The 17353-nt window shown below is 42.5% G+C and overlaps 1 protein-coding gene across 2 annotated transcripts in view; it reads left to right on the forward strand.

Moving 5' to 3' along the window:
• Positions 1-17353, forward strand: part of RETREG1 (reticulophagy regulator 1) — a 45093-nt gene that overhangs the window by 9067 nt on the left and 18673 nt on the right. The window contains exons 2-3 of one of the 2 annotated variants that reach the window (XM_035124941.2): positions 2852-2958; positions 3412-3442. In XM_035124941.2, coding sequence (XP_034980832.1) covers positions 2852-2958; positions 3412-3442 — 138 coding nt within the window. Of the gene's footprint in view, positions 1-2851; positions 2959-3411; positions 3443-6895; positions 17042-17353 lie in introns of those variants that run through there. The other variant, XM_035124942.2, reaches the window with a different exon arrangement.

Here is a 17353-nt window from a genome sequence, read left to right on the forward strand (position 1 = left end):
TGAAAGCAGCCTTTTTATAACTTTCTTTCTTCTGGTTGTCAACTATATTTGCATCCTTTTGGATCTGTTGGCAGGCCTTGAGGGGTGGGGAGATCTGTTGGTACATTTCCTTGTCCGTTGCATATGTTCTAGCTGAGCATTTGATTGATGGTTTTAAAATTTATTTCCAAGCGTCTTGGAAAAGAGCTAACCTCTGCTTTCTCAAAAGCTTCCTTCTCACTAACCCTCTCACTTCTGAGATGTTTTGTCTTTTGAAATAAAGTGTGACTGTGTTGAGCATTTTGAACTTGTTAGCACTTTGATCCCTGTTCTCAGTTGATTTGAGTACTATGAAATCTTGTACTAGGCACTGGGCACCACTCAAGACTATGGCCAGGAAGGGTTCATGGGCCATTTCCAAGGCATAGTCATGGATTGCATATGAGAACACTTTTCTGATTTCTCAAGTGTCCATCTTCCTTAGTCAGTGTGAAAGAAGTTGAAGACACTGATTATTATAAAACTTTCTCCTTTGGATCCTGACTCCCCACCTCCCATCTGAAGACTACTTTCACTGTTTTGATCAGGAGAGCAATAATATCTCTCTGGCATTAAATATTTTTGTTGCACCTGGCACTTATACCCATATAGTTCCTGTTTGTTCCTATTAGAGGTTTTCTAGTATGTTGCACTCCATGCCCTCTTTGGCATGCCCCTGCTAAGCCCTACACTACACCGTCTTTCCTATAGACATTGTATCCAAGGATGCTACTGTATTGTATTGTATTGTATCCAAGGATGCTACACTTTTTCCAATATGCCTGTTAGATTTATATTCTCATTCAGCACCAAGTACTCTAACTTCCCCCCACCTTGCCTTTTAGAGGCTTCTAATATTACCCTAATATTACCCAAGCTCCCATCCGTTGTGTCCCTCTCCAGATGTTTTTGATGTCTATATTTTACCCCAAAGCTCCTTGACTTTTTAAAGCAGCTGCCATGCTCTTGGCTTGTATAGAAAATTGAAGGCTTTCTCTTATCAGCTGCCCCTGAAGGCAGAAAAGACTGAGTTCTGGATGTCTAGTTGCTTTGCCCTGTGTCACTCTTCCCCTCCAAGGAAACAAAAGTTGCAGCCACTGCATACTCTTGACAGGAGCAGCGCTTTCCTGAAGGAGAGGAGTAACCTCTAGCCTCTTTGTCTGTTTCCTTTCCATTGTTGGCTAGGAAAGGTAAGCTGCATGATAAATATAAATGGGAAAAGGCAGCCAGGGATGATGACACCTTCCTGTTTGCAAGATGTGCTCCTCTCAAGATGGGTATGGCAGTTGGGGTTCTCTTCTTCAGGAAAAGGCAAGCCCAGGAGTCACTATTTCAAGCCTGTTTTGCTTCTCCTGCCTTTAGAGCAGGCGTGGGGAACCTTTGGTCTTCCAGTTGTTACTAAACTAAAACTCCCATCCCTAGTTCAGCAGCATCTGGAGGGGCTAAAGTTGCCTCACCTGCTCTAGAGGCAGCTAGTGGGAAGGAACTTCCAAGATTTTAAAGAAATAAAGAAGCCCTGTTCTCCTTTTAGGCTGCTTTCCCAGGATAGCAGCATAGCATGTTGCCCAGTTCTCTATCTAGGAAGGAGTTCATTGAGATTGAAAATAACTGCAGTTATGTCATGAGCAATGTGTATCGAATCAGTGGTAAATATTTATTTTGCCTTATTTCTAGGCTGCCCTTCAATACAAGGTTCTCAAGGTGGAGTACCTATTTCTTTAAAAAAAAAAACCCACAGATATAAAATTCAATATTAAAAAATTGGCATTAAAAATGAATGTAACAGAAAGCAGTGGTCACAGAAGTTCAGCAGCACGACTAGATAAAACCATGCTCAAAACAACTTATACTGCATGCTAGAATTTTTTGGGGGGCGGGCGGGGTTTAATCCTTTGCCTGATACCAGAATATCAGTGTTGTCACCAGGCAGAGAGCAGAATATAAATCTTAGTGAGAAAAAAAGGGAGGAGAGGAAATAAGAGCTAGTAAGGGCTCCTCACAAACATATGAAGCTTTTTTGTGCAACCATGAAGGTGGAAACTTGAGTCAATTAGTGTTTGAATGAATAACTGCTTTTTATAGTTGGATGTAGCATTTTTAAACATGTCTACCAGATGTTAAAACTTGTCAGTTGGGGCCACCTGATATTTCATTGACAAATCCCCCCTTTTCCTGCTCACCAGCATCATCATAATCTGTATTGGTCAGTCTTTTCCCTGGTGTTTCACATTATATCACATATTCTTACAGCAGCTATGTAATATGGACATTTTTATTACCAGGTCAGGGAAGGGATTCATGACACAAGTGTGAGACAGGTGCTGCCCTGCTCCACAAAACGTAGAGGTTTGTGGCTGATGAGTCATGACAGAGCTGGTGTAGTATAGTGACTAAGAGTTCTGTTAAGACTCACCAGCTTTGAGCCTCTATCTTTTGTGGAGTAGGGAAGTGACATTTCCTGCTTGGCAGGGGGTTGGACTGGATGGCCCTTGTGGTCTCTTCCAACTCTATGATTCTATGTCATGATCCCATTGATTAGTCTCTGCAGTCTGATGATAATGGCCTGCTATACCTTTAACTCCCTAATTCCAGATTAACTCTGTTAAGCCTTTCTCCTTTATCAGTCACAGCCTTCCCCAAGCTGGTCAGCCCTTCAGATATTCAGTACCCCACTCCCACCACACTCATACATCATGCCCTGTGGTCAGGAATTATGGAGGGCACCAGCTTGGGGGGAGACTCTTTAAAGTTGCCTGACTTGCTCTTGTGCTTTCATATGGCAAGGAAAGCTTTATATATCCATGGTAAAATGATATTTCTCTCCTCCTCCTAGGTTCCTTGCACTGACTCCTTGGAGACTGTATCATCTAATTTCACATGTACTCCTTGGCATTGTAATGCTGCAGATCATGCAGGATTTGGTCTTGTCTAGAGAAAGAGGTAAGACACTGCTTCAGTATCTGTTTAACATGCAAATGTTTATCAGCAATGTATGGCAACCTGTCAATATCCCTTCCTCCTCCTAACTGCAGTACTAAAATTTTATGGTAAGCTTCTGTGAGGATTATGTTAAGTAGAAAGGTAGGTTAATATTATTAGTTTGTTAAGGAAAGACTTTCTGAACAGTGTCTCCTATTGCATACATTTATTCTTTGACATATTCAAATGGACCAGTCTCCTATGATATGTAGACCAAGACCACTTTCTAGAGTTCTAGTATAGGTTTGTTCAAGGGCTTGTGTTTGCACAGTGGGATATGATTTCTTTCAGTAGAACATCAGGCCCCAATTTTGCATTTTTATAGTTTAGTTAATATAAGAGAATGTGTGCATATACTATAAACATTGGACCATATGTGGAAAAATAAATTATTCATCCTTATCTTGTTTTCAGGTGCACAATTGTGGAGAAGCCTCACTGACCGGTAAGTGTTAGTGTTATATTGCTGGTGACTACTCAATATTAGAACTTTAAAATGGTATTGGGACATTAAGCACTTTAGGTCTAGAATAGATCTTACTTGCTGTCTAGATTAGCCTTTATTTATAGGACATTCTCCTACCCATATTTCTGTATTGACAAGGTCCTTCTAGATACCTAGATACCCTCTAGGGATACCCAGAGCTTTGCAGCCTCTAGTCCTGTTAGTCTGCTTGAAATATTTTAAGTATCCTGATCCCAAGCTTTATACGGGCTTGTACACCAGAGCCAATACCTACAATATTGTAATTGCATTATGTGTGTGTGGCAGTTTGGTGCATAAAAAGGATAAAGTGAGATTTGTAATGTGGCTCATCCCTTAACCCAGCAGTGGAAGTATTGTGAATGAGCTATAGAACCATGTGCTCCATTTCCCCTGCCAACATTAATCACGGTTCAGCATTATGCCTGTACTTATGTTTTCACGATTAATGTTAACCAGTGTTCACTAGCTCAAAATCGAAAACAGGTTTTCAGATTTCAATACACCTTTGTGGTGCATTACATTTGATCATGGTTGTCAGGGGGCTCCCAAAGGGTCCGCAGGAGGAGGGGGATGCCAGATCGGGTTACAGGGATCCCCGGTCTCTCCTCTCCAGCACTACCTCTTCCAGCCAAGGAAGCAGCAAGTCCTCCAATGGGGAGGAAGAGGAAACGGTCAGACAGGTGGGAAAGGGGGAGAGCGATGCTAGCAAGGAGCCCCTGCACCACCTTCTCCAAGAGGGCTCAGAGAGAGAGACACAATTTTTGTCGCCCCAGCTGTGCAGAGGTGTCAAACATGAGGAGAGGCGGCGCCTGGGGGTCCACAAGTTCTTATGCTGGGGGAGGCGCAGGAAGGCTCACTCCCGGATTCTGCGAGTGACTGAGATGAATGTGTTTCAGTTAGCTCTGCACTGTACATATTATGCACAATAAACCTGTAAAAAGCCAGGTTGGACTCCAGCGCCGTTACTTGTGAGCAACCACCTCACGGCCATTACTGTGGTAGGCTTAGGTGACCTTCTTGTTGACTTCAGATAAAATTATACCTTTTTTCTTTTATAGTTCCATGACTTAATATTTTACGTGCATTTTAGTTTCTGGTACAGTACATGCCAGTTCCAAGAAGGTTAGATAGGTTTCGAAGTGCAGGGTAGGGAATGAAGAAAAAGAAGGTGAGGGTTTATTTATATCTGAACACATCTGTATTGTCTGTTCCAAAGTTGTACCATGTTTTTTTGTGGTACTTTTCATATTCCTGACACTCCTCAGTTGTGCTATCCTTTATTCTGTTATACAATACAGTATGTGAATGTTTCACCTGCTTACCACACTTCATGTGGGCTGCATTTTACCAACGGAATGACCTATAAAAGAAACTGCTAGTCACAGATCAGCAGGTGTGTGTGTGTGTGTTTGTGTTTTCATGCACTTTCTCAGCCCCTTTCTGCCCCCTCCCATCTCAGCCTTCCATAGTTGTCAATACAGGGCATAACTGCAAGGGTTTTATATAACAATATCCTTCAGAGAGTTAGGGACGAGGGTGGCGCTGTGGGTTAAACCACAGAGCCTAGGGCTTGCCGATCAGAAGGTCGGCGGTTTGAATCCACGCAATGGGGTGAGCTCCCGTTGCTCGGTCCCAGCTCCTGCCAACCTAGCAGTTCGAAAGCATGTCAAAGCACAAGTAGATAAATAGGTACCGCTACAGCAGGAAGGTAAACAGCGTTTCTGTGTGCTGCTCTGGTTCGCCAGAAGCAGCTGTGTCATGCTGGCCACATGACCTGGAAGCTGTACGCCGGCTCCCTCGGCCAATAACGCGAGATGAGCGCCGCAACCCCAGAGTCGGTCACGACTGGACCTAATGGGCAGGGGTCCCTTTACCTTTACCTTATCCTTCAGAGAACATCTAACATTCCTATCTTCTCACTAATTGGGCACATAGCAATGATTAGCATCATTGACAGAATCTAAAAGAAAAAATGGACCTAGCCCATAGTTTTTTACTTTTGAACAAGTGGAAGCATGCCAGTTTGCTTGGGGTTTGCAGGCTCTTCCAACTGTCTCTGCTTTTGGTTTTAAAGGAATGGGCCATATGTTTGGAAGCTGGTGTGAAGTTCCAGTAGAGGGCAGCAAAGTGTTTTTTCCCTTTCCTATTGTGTACTGTATCCTGATCTACTGGTAGATCCCTGAACGGTTTTGGTAGATCACGGTTGATCTCTGGCTCCCTTTCCTTAGCATAGCTAAAACTCACTCCTGCCAGGCCCCCACTCCATGCCCTCCATTGCTGTATGATCTCTGGAAGGGAAGACGGAGCTTTTTTTGTGCTACTGCTTTTCTCCTTCCTAAAAAAGCTCAACAACTTTTAGCTGAACCCCCCAAAAATGGGGGTAGATCACTGCCAGTTTTTAATTCTGATAGTAGATCACAGAGTCTTGAGAGTTGGCCACCCCTGCTGTAGAACAATGTTTCCCCACCTTTTTTCCAATCGGGGCCCCTACAGAATGGTTAATAAAAACTCCTTGTGTATATTTTAAATAACAAATTGGGGGCACATATCCTTTTAGGTGGCCAGATATGGTTCACTGTTTTTAACTGTGTTAAAAGCATAGCTGCCAAGTTCTCCCTTTTTTAAAGGGAAATTCCCTTATGCTGAATAGGCTTCCTCGCAAGAAAAGGGAAAACTTGGCAGCTATGGTTAAAAGGGAAAGATTTGGAAATTGTTTTATGCCCTTCACCTGTTTCATGTTGTATTCTTCCTCTGAAGCTCCTTTACTCCTAGGAGTTTTGACTCTTGTATTTTGTCTCTGGAAATATGTACAAACAAATTCTTTGCGTAAATGTAATGGCAGAGGGGGTGCTACAACAACAACATAGCTCAGAACAGCAGCTGTGGAGACCTGGTACTCTGTCAGACTCCTTTTCAAGCTAATGCACATAAATTTATATCCACCACCTCCTCCTTGTTCTCCTTTATTTTGTTCCTTATCTTCCTACCTCTGTTGAAAACAGAAGGCTGGATTTTAAATACTTCCACAGAGATCTAAGATTCCCAGGAACACAATTTAATGATTAGAAGCCTCTTTCCCATTGTTTAAGAAAGGTGTGGTATGTTTGTTTTTTAAACTTGTACATTTTTATTTGAACTTCAGTTACATTTCTTAAATATTTTCTATTGTTTATAGAAAATGGAAAATCTTACTACAGTGAGGAAAAAACAAGGTTTTGATTTGTTTGTAGGCAAAGACTGGCTTTGTTGACGTTTTACAGGTAGGTAGCCGTGTTCGTCTGCCGTAGTAAAAAAAAAAATTCCTTCCAGTAGCACCTTAGAGACCACTTAGAGACCAACTAAGTTTGTCATTGGTATGAGCTTTTGTGTGCATACCAATGACAAACTTAGTTGGTCTCTAAGGTGCTACTGGGAGGATTTTTTTTGTTGAAGTTTGAAAGATTATCATGTAGTTGTTGGATTTTTAATAGTCGGGAAAGTGTGAGAGAGTGAGGCTTGTGAAGCACAAAAGGGTAGAGGCCAGAATGGCTATTACTGGAGAATAAAAATGTAGCCTTGTGACCTTTTCTTGTATCCTGGTTTTCGAAACACAAGCATTGGATTACAAAACACTCTCTATGGGAATTATTTACAGAAGGCACAAGAACCTGGAACAGCAGCAGCTGAGGTTCATGTGCAAACATCCGGGTTATGACGGCATGGAGGGTGTGCTTCCCCATCAGCACTTCTGATTAGTCACCAACTTCAGCAGGAATGTCCTGGAACGAGCTTCTCATAGCATGTGAACACATCAGCAGAATAACATGTTTATATTTCCTTTCAAGAGTTTCAGCATCCCCTCTGCTCGTATGCAGCTTTGTGCTTTATGCAGCTCTGCATAGAAGCACAACACATTGCAACACAGTTTCTGTGAAGCCATTTCCCTAGAAAACAGTCGAGCTCAAATGTGTTTATGTGCCATAAATCACTTACGACTTTGAAGTGGTGCACTGTTTCTTTTTGTAGCACATTCCCTACTATAATCCGCTATATAAAACAACAGTGTCTGTCCTTGCTTAAGCTCTCGGCAGCATTCCCTGCAAGCACTTCTCCCTAATCCCAGTGTCTGCAAGACTGATTTAAGCTAGGGATCTTTTTATACCTGAATATGTAGCAAGCACTCATGTGTTTGTCAGTATTTGGGGGCCTGTGGGCACAGCTGCAGACCAGAGAAACTGTTGTGAGCACCACAAACACAAAAACACATTACAAGTACACACTGCAACCTACTCTCTTGGCTACAAAAATACTGTTTTAAACCTAGCTTGGGGACGGGTGGAGAAATGGACCGTGTGAGCAACAGGAAAGTTGGTTTATTGGATTTCTTACCTTTCAGCATAAGGACCCCTGGTGGGTAACTATAAATATAATATAAAATTATAAAAAGGTAAAATTTTGAAAATGATAAAAACAACCAAACCATTCCAAATGCAGCGGAACAGTGTGAATTCCACAAAAGAGGTGGATCCCAAAAAACACAGTACCTAAAATGTCAAAAGACCACAGTAGAAATGTGTATCTTTAGCATACAACAAAAGCTGTACAATGTTGATTCTTCAGAGTAAGCTTTGGCGGGGGGAGAGGGACCAAGCAGCACAGCAGTATCCTGAGAAAGGGAGCAGTTGGCTGTAAGGAGGCACTTCCACAATTTAGGAACTGCCGCAGAGAAAGCAATCTCTCAAACCACCATACCCTACACTTCTGAGGATAGTAGAATTACACTCTTGGGACTTGGGTGGCGCTGTGGACTAAACCACTGAGCCTCTTGGGCTTGCTGATCAGAAGGTTGGCAGTTCGAATCCTCACGACAGAGTGAGCTCCCATTGCTCTGTCCCAGCTCCTGCCAACCTGGCAGTTCGAAAGCATAGCAGTATAAGTAGATAAATAGGTACCACTGCAGCAGGAAGGTAAACTATATGTTTTTGTGCGCTGTTTTCACAGTGTTCTGTTGTGCCAGACACGGTTTAGTCATGCTAGCCACATGACCCAGAAAGCTGTCTGTGGACAAACGCCGACTCCCTTGGCTTGAAAGTGAGATGAGCACCGTAACCCCATAGTCAGGTTTGACTGGACTTAACCGTCCAGGGGTCCTTTACCTCCTTTTACCTTTAGAATCACCCTCTGAAAATCTTAACATCCAATAAGGTCAGTAGGAATGAAGATGGTCCTACATAAAAGGCCTCTGCAGGTGCCACACGACATGATCTGTCCCCCTGTACAGAATGCTATGCAACCTTTCTGATATAAAGCTTTGTTATGAAATAATAATAATAATTTATTATTTATACCCCACCCATCTGGCTGAGTTTCCCCAGCCACTCTGGGCGGCTTCCAACAGAACATTAAAATGCAATAATCTATTAAACATTAAACTCTTCCCTAAACAGGGCTGCCTTCAGATGCATAATACCCAAATGTCTGTTTTGAAATATTGCTGTAATAACTATGTCATATACTGAACATGTATAGAATACTTTAAGGTCTTTTCCTCTGATGAGAAGTAGCTGATTTGTAGTTAATTTCCAGAATGCAGTGGAGGATTTATTCACTGATATTAGCAGTGGTTTAGCTGGCATCTTGGTCAGCTTTTGGCCTAGGAATCCTTTTAGCACTCCTTCAGAGGAAAATTGCCATGGAGATTATTGGCTTGAAAACAGAGTAGATAAACATTTGTAGTAATAGTGACATGCTGGAGCCATAGAGTCCCATTGTGCAGCCTATATGGTGCGAATGGCAAAGAGGTTTTTCTTTCCACTGCTGTTCAGTCCTATGGAGTGCTGCTGCACAAATCTCTTCCACATGCCTGTTGCAACCCACACTGTACCTGTTAGAAGCAGAGTTACCTACAGACTGTTGTGACGTGTTTACTAGGCATTTACAAAACTCCAAATCAGTAGATTGATGTGGATATTTTAAAAAACCTTTAAAGTCTGTTTCATATTATTCTCCTTATTTTCCTTCTGATTATTATGAGCAAAAACAGAAGTCCCTCGTTGTAATTGACAGGACATGTAGTTTGTCCCTGGCACAAACACGCCCAAACTATTTGGAAACTCTCTTCTCTCTTTGGCGATCACTCATAGTCGAGTAAGATTGTCTTCCATAAACATGGTTTTATCAGTGAGCCCGTAAGTGACTGTGGAGAGAGCCAGTGTGGTGTAGTGGTTAAGAGCGGTAGACTCGTAATCTGGGAAGCCGGGTTCGCGTCTCTGCTCCTCCACATGCAGCTGCTGGGTGACCTTGGGCTAGTCACACTTCGTTGAAGTCTCTCAGCCCCACCCACCTCACAGGGTGTCTGTTGTGGGGGAGGAGGGGAAAGGAGATTGTTAGCCACTTTGAGACTCCTTCGGGTAGTGATGAAGCGGGATATCAAATCCAAACTCTTCTTCTTCTTCTTCTGGAGGCCAATTCTGGATCCACACGTCCCCAGTGGGGACATTGGTTTCTGGTCGGGAATTGATCACGGTGTGGATTTGCCAAGCGTGCCTTCCTCTTAGCATGTTTCTCCCTTGCATCCTGAGATCAAGTGTCTTCACAGCCCATGACGCCTTTGGTAAAGGCTGTTCTCCAACTGGAGCGCTCGCAGGCCAGAGTTTCCCCACTTGTTAGTGTTTATACTACATTTTTAAAGATTTGCCTTGACAGTCTTTAAACCTCTTTTGTTGACCACCAGCATTACACTTTCCATTTTTAAGTTTGGAATAGAGTAGTTGCTTTGGAAGACGATCATTGGGTATCCGCACAAAATGACCAGTCCAACGAAGTTGATGTTGAAGAATCATTGCTTCAACACTGGTGATCTTTGCTTCTTCCAGTACACTGATATTAGTTTGCCTGTCATCCCAAATGATGTGTAAAAAGTTTTGGAGACACTGTTGATGGAATCTTTCAAGGAGTTGGAGATGGCGTTTATAAATGGTCCATGTTTCACAAGCATATAGTAAGGTTGGTATTACAGTAGCTTTGTAAACAAGCATTTTGGTTTCCCTGCATATGTCCCAGTCCTCAAACACTCTGCACTTCAATCGGGAGAAAGCCACACTCTCAGAGCTCAGGCGATGCTGGATTTCGGCATCAATGTTGGCCCTTGTGGAAAGATAACTGCCTATAGGAGAAGTGAGGCACCCACAGTCAAACAACTGGCACCTCTTAGACTATGTTATTGTCCGTGCTAAAGATCGCCGTGATGTGCTCCTTACCAGAGCTTTAAATTTATTTTTCTGTTGAAAGAGTGTGTTGGTAATAACAAGATTGTGTGCTGCACATATCGTCAAAAGTAAGATTCCGTTCTGGTTGCTGTTGCCAACTCCTTCTTTCCCAATAGTCCCAGGCCACAGATCGAGATCTCGCCCAACTCTTGCATTAAAATCACCCAGGAGGATAATTTTTTCTTCCTTAGGCGTCTCTGATAGGACGGTATCTAGCTGAGAGTAAAATTTTTCTTTAATGTCTTCATTGGCATCCAGTGTTGGTGCATAAGAGCTTATAATAGTAGCCTGTTGGTTTTTGGAGAGCTTTATTCAAAGGGTTGAGAGTCGCTCATTAATGCCAGTAGGGACTTCTGACAGGAGCTTCACAAGGTTGTTTTTGATAGCGAAGCTTACCCCGTGTATTCAATGTTCTTGTTCAGATAGACCTTTCCAGAAGAATGTGTAGCCTCCTTTTCCTTCCTTCAGTTGTCCCTCACCTGCTCTTCAAGTCTCTTGAAGCACTGCAATATCGATGTTAAAACGTTGCAGCTCTCTTGCAATGATGGCAGTTCTGCGTTCAGGACGCTCGCTGTCTGTGTTCCATGTTCCAAAGTTCAATTGTCTTTTACGACTCCTAGGTGGTGACCCCACTGGGTGCGGTAATCCAGTCAGGGGGGAAAGGGAGGCAGACTATGTTTAGGGCACCTTTTCTAGCCCCTCCCCCTTTTCAGGGTGAGCAGAGTGGATCCTAAAAAGGGCTGCTCAGTCATGGATACAGCTGCTGAGCTGCTCAACTGCCTCATTCCTTGAGTCAAAATGACTGAATCTGTATCCACTGCCCATGTGCCGGTTCATGACTAAGGGCTTCTAGATTTCACGATCCTGCCCCTGTTACCATTTGCCGATTGCCATGGGACTTTTGGGGTTTGGGTTGGGTTTTTGGAAGATGCCTGCGCGTGAATTTGTTTTATGTGTGTAGATCAGTGCACGCTGACCAACGCATAGTCTTCGCAGTAGGGCTCTGTTCCGATGGCATAAAGTAGTCATGACAAACCGGTAGATTCCTATCTGCTGCAGCCTTCATCCACCTTCACAGCTGTTGTAACATACCGCTTGTTATCATCCGCCTGTTTTGCCGTTCTGCCGTTGAGGACTTCTTGGATCATTCTTTCTCTAGCTCCTTCCCTTTGACCTTACCGCCTTAGGTGACCCTGCTGGGAGTATGAGATTCCCTACGGCTTCGCTCACAAGGGTCATAGGAACATGCAAGCCCACTCACCACGACAAGGTGATGATTCAGCAAGTGAGTGTTTGGAAACTAAATACCCTTTTGTAGATATATTTCCCTTAAGGAATTTTTTTATCACTTTAAATGGAAAGCCCCTTCTGTAGCCAGTAGCACGCTCCAGTTGACACTTAGAAACAACAAACTTTAGAAGACCACATTTTCTAAGTGTTTCAGAGGACAGGTCTAATTATATCTGGATTAGTGATTCAGGCCAACTGTGTGACTGACTTGGGTGGTTCCTTTCTTTCCTTTATGGACATAAATAGGGTTTGATTTTCAGAGATGGTTTTTGGACACCATGGCAACTATCATGCGTTGCTAGAGCATTTCTGTTCCAACTGGCTTTCTATAGGATCTGAGAATCATGTTATAGTTGCTTGTATTACTCCTGCATACTACCGAAATTTTGGTGTTTTTAGCTGATATGCACAATTTTATGTCTAACTTTTCAAGGCACATATATTTAGCTGTTTAGCATTGTGTAGTGCTGCCATTTTTGAAAGGGCATGGTGTTAAGCAAACAAAGAAACAATAATGCTTCCAGATAAGCTTCTTCAGCCTTGGTAAGTAATTAAGCTTGCAGTGTAGCAGTGGCCTCAAAGGTGGTCACCTTGCAGTGCTTGCAGGAAAAATGAAATTCCAAGTCCCAGAACTTCACAGGAAAGTTTTTGTAGTTGTAATACCTTATGTACCTTCATTGCTCTGTGACACTTCTTTCTGTAAAAAATTCAGAGAATGTGAAAGTGTGGCAAATTAGGTATTTACCTGTTTACATTCTGTTAAAATTGAATGGTATAAGTTTCAAGTAAGCATAATTTAAAGAACTTAAAATGGTAGGAGTTGGACAACTTGAGTCCTATTGACATTAATGGGAGAATTAAGTGCTAACCTAAATCTCTCCACTAGAATTTAATGTGCTTATCCTTGACCAGATTATGCTAAATCTTTGCAGTTTCATGTGTGTTTCTCTGAGGCAAACAACAATACATATGCAAACAACTCTGTTTTCATATAGAACTTCATTTTCTTTAAAATTAAAAATTAACATTGGTATGTTACCACTAAGATAACGTCTCCTGACTGAGGCTGACTTCAAGGCTCCTTGAACATGATGAATTTTCTGTGAATATGGGCTGACTCAGTCTTTGTACAATTGGATGTTGAGCTACATGCATTTGAATTAAATGTGCAAAACCTGTTTCCAACATTGTTGTGAATAAGGAAACCTATGCTTAATGAGGAGCTTTGTTTATGCATTAGAGACCTGTCAGAATAAATGTATTATAATATAATAGTAGCAGTAGCAGTATCATCATCAATTTACTAATCGTCTTCTGAACAGCATTGATGTATACTGAAGATAATTAAAAACAGTTAAAAACACAAGAACAGCAAATACATTTCCAAAAAAATGTAGCAGAAATGCTATGTAAAATATCGCTATTTTTAAAGCATTTGAAGGTGAGAACAGCTGAAACCATTCCAAATAATCAGGACCATGCAGGGCATGTTGCGAACTCTACATTTGAATTGGTTCAACTGATTCAAATTTTGCCTGTGAAGTAGATGGACATTATGTTAAGGCAGCCTAGATTCTCTTGGTCATGGCAGTTTGCTGGTGCGATGGATTTCTTTGCTGCTACCACTGTCACAGTATAGTTTTGTTTGCTTTGTTGTACTACCTCTAGGCAAGTTGTCTTTAAGCCAGTGGTACACAGTGATGGTGGGAGAGAATGCCTGAGAGCAGCTGTGCCTAGCTATCAAGATCGGAGGACGAAAATTAGCCAGCATTTGGAAAGATAATAGGCCAACTGAGTAGTTCCACCACCACAAAAGAGGCATAGGAGATGAAATATCTGCACTCTCAGAAGGCAAATGATTCAGTTGGCACCATGTGCAAAAGCTAGGCTACTGACTGGGGCCAGTCAGAGGGAACATATCTCAGCAGTTCTTAAACAGTTGCACTGGCTACTGGTCCATTTCTAGAGACTGCTCAAAATGCTGGTGATCACCTCTTAAAGCACAAATTAGTTTTATATGCACGCATATCAAGAATTCTGTTGAACCTGCTTGAATGCTCCTTTTTTCACCAGCGCCCCAGGTGATGAGCAGGGAGAGGGCACTTTATGTGGAATGCTTGCCTAGCACTAAGTTTGATGCCTTTCTGGAGCTAAAAAGCAGGCGTGAGTTATCTTCTTCCTCTCTCCCAGTATGCCAATTTGTAGGCTATATTAAGTCAGTTGTCGAACACTCTTCCTCTGCTGAGCAGGAATTGAGCATGGGAACTTGCTATTGAAATTTCCAGTGTCTCTGACCTACCAGCAAGGCAAAGTACACTAAAGCCCAGTTCTGAAATTGAAATCCTGATTGACTGCTCATGTAGTATGTTGTAATGGGCTTCCTGACAATACAAATTATATGTCTCATCCCATCTAATAATGTCCAGCGACTATACTTAGTTCCTTGTTTAATCTGAATCACAAAGATTGGGAAACTATATAACCATAAACATGGGAGAAAGAAATTGCAACCACTCTTAGCATGGCCGTCTGTTTACCACCACCAATTTTCCTATAGAAATAAAGCTGTGCCCTTGCGTCTGACTTTGAGGTTCCATTGGCCCAAAGAAGGTGTGGAATGCCTTCTGGAGACACAACTCTTGTTTCATGAGCTTCAAAAAGTAGCCAAAGATCAAGTAGCTAAATTCATACTGAACCTACAAAAGGCAACTTTTTCCATAAGTGACTCTGACAAAGCACTGTATTGGGTAGCTTGTCATTGCATCTGTAAATAGGATTTTATTTACTGTGGTCAGCCTGACAGTGCGCCCTTAGACAAAGAATGCTTTACAATCCAATGCAGGCATCTAGAGGCATTTATTAGGGTGTGCTGCCAGCAGTAACCAGAACTGCCCTTTCTCACATGCAGATACCAGCTGATGCCATATTCACATGACACATTTAAAGCACTATGATACCAGTTTGAACAGCCATGTTGTCGTTTAGTCGTGACCCTATGGACCAGAGCACGCCAGGCATTCCCGTCTTCCACTGCCTCCCGCAGTTTGGTCAAGCTCATGTTAGTAGCTTCGAGAACACTGTTCAAGTGTCCAACCATCTCGTCCTCTGTTGTCCCCTTCTCTTTGTGACCTCAATCTTTCCCAACATCGGGGTCTTTTCCAGGGAGTCTTCTCTTCTCCTGAGGTGGCCAAAGTATTGGAGCCTCAGCTTCACGATCTGTCCTTCCAATGAACACTCAGGGCTGATTTCCTTCAGAATGGATAGGTTTGGTCTTCTTGCAGTCCATAGCTTCCCCCAAAGAATTCTAAGAGCTGTGGTTTGTTAAGGACTGAGCAGACATGGGCAAACTTCGGCCCTCCAGATTTTGGGACTACAATTCCCATCATCGCTGACCACTGGTCCTGTTAGCTAGGGATGATGGGAATTGTAGTCCAAACATCTGGAGGGCCGGAGTATGCCTATGCCTGGTCCTGGGAGTTGTTAGGAGGCCCCTATTCCACTCGTAGAGTTAAATTCTCAGAGTGGTTTAACAATCAATCGTTCTTCACAGGGAACACTGAGAATTGTAGCTCTGGGAGTGAAATAGGGGTGTGTGGCCTGACTGCCTACTATATTGCTGCTTCCTTTGGTGAACAGAAGCTAGAACACTCTATATTCAATCGGTATAGAGGTTTCAAAACACACTTTTCAGTTTACTTCAAAGGGTTCCTTTTTGTGGTGGGAGCGGGTTGTCAAGGGTACTACGTGTGTGCAAATAGCAAACCACTTTTCCTGGTGCTTTTGTGTGTTTTATGCTTTAATCTGATAACTTGCATGTCTCTGCACAACCTCATTCCTGTTTTAACCAATGAAGTGAAAATGACTTTCACTTGGAAAATGATATGGAAATGTTAATGCAGCTGAAAATTCAGAGTGAGAACCCACTTGAGGTGGCAGGGAACATGACATTCCCTGCCCCACAGTGACTGTGCCTGCTGCTATCCCATGCATCTCATAGTAGTAATTGTCACTATCTATTGGTCATGGAAGTGCCACTAGGAGTCAATACTAACGGCTGCCAAAAGTTCATTAATATGGGGCTGTGATGTGAGAAGGCTGCTCTTATCTTGTCCCTGCTGATTTAATTTGGAGCAGTTAGTGAATTTTTCAAGCCTGTCAAGCATCCAATTGTTTACGAGGATGATACTCAAATGCTTTCTTGTGTTTTGCTTTTGTTGGCTATTTCTTGTCTGCTGACCATCTGCTGCTAAACACAAATCTTGAGCTACTCTGCCTGTCACATGGAAAGAAGGGACCATGTTAGGAAATGGCTTTCCTCATTTGAGAACATGCCAAGTAAAATGTTCATGTGCTGCTGGTGGTGCTGTTCCGAGAATGAAGCCACATTTACTTGGAAAAAATGTAGAACCTCCCATGATGTCACCTTCTTATGATGTCACTGGATCATAAGAGGCTAGTGTAGAAGCAGGGGGGCTGTATGCTAGCAGAGTGAGTGGTAGAGGTGGCCAGAAAAATATTAGCCAAAAGCTGAGCTTGGGTTGGTAAAGGTAAGATGAAAGTGTAAGATGATAAATGTAAGTTGTCATTATTTTTTTCACGAGGCTGGCATAGCAAGCAAAAGAGGAGAAGGTAAGGCTCCAAACTAGTTGGGCAAATAAAGGTTAATAACTGGGTAGTGGTTGCTGCTCACGTGACCATAAAAGTGTTGGCTTCTGGACAGTGCTTGCCGCCTAGGAGCCTGTCACAGTATTTGGAATAAGGTGTGACCTGTTTATTCGTGGAATTAGCCAATCAAAATAGTACACTGTGAACTTCATTCAAGACAAGCAGGCACTTAAGATGTGTGTAAATATACCCTGTACCAGAGGGACTTAACAGGAGCCACAAAAGGAGACTCATAGACTGGATTTCTTCAAGCTCAAAGGAAGACTGACAAACTTTCCTTGAGCATTGGATTTACACTTAAAAGAGACAAAAAGTTAGGAATGTCGGAAGGTGAGGACCTTGGACCCAGCGAAAGGTACTGTAGGTTTCTTTTCTGGAATTTTTTTTTTGTTTGGCTTCTTTGATTCTTAGCATAGGAATACTCACTGATTTTTTGCCGTAGCTCTCCTATAAATTCACACCTGTGGAAATGTGTATAAAGTTTATTGCATGGCAATAATAGTGCAAACAGCCATGTTTCTGAGCTTCTGATAATAACAGCATTTCATTCTATAACTTCTAAAAAGTCACTGCCCATGCTTGCCCTCCGATGAAGCTGCCAACAGAAGAGACTTGAAATGTCAGAGACACAAATAACTCCAGTGTAGTCTGTTATTGACAGATATGT

This window comes from Zootoca vivipara, chromosome 8 (assembly GCF_963506605.1).
Source record: "Zootoca vivipara chromosome 8, rZooViv1.1, whole genome shotgun sequence".
Lineage (NCBI taxonomy): Eukaryota > Metazoa > Chordata > Lepidosauria > Squamata > Lacertidae > Zootoca > Zootoca vivipara.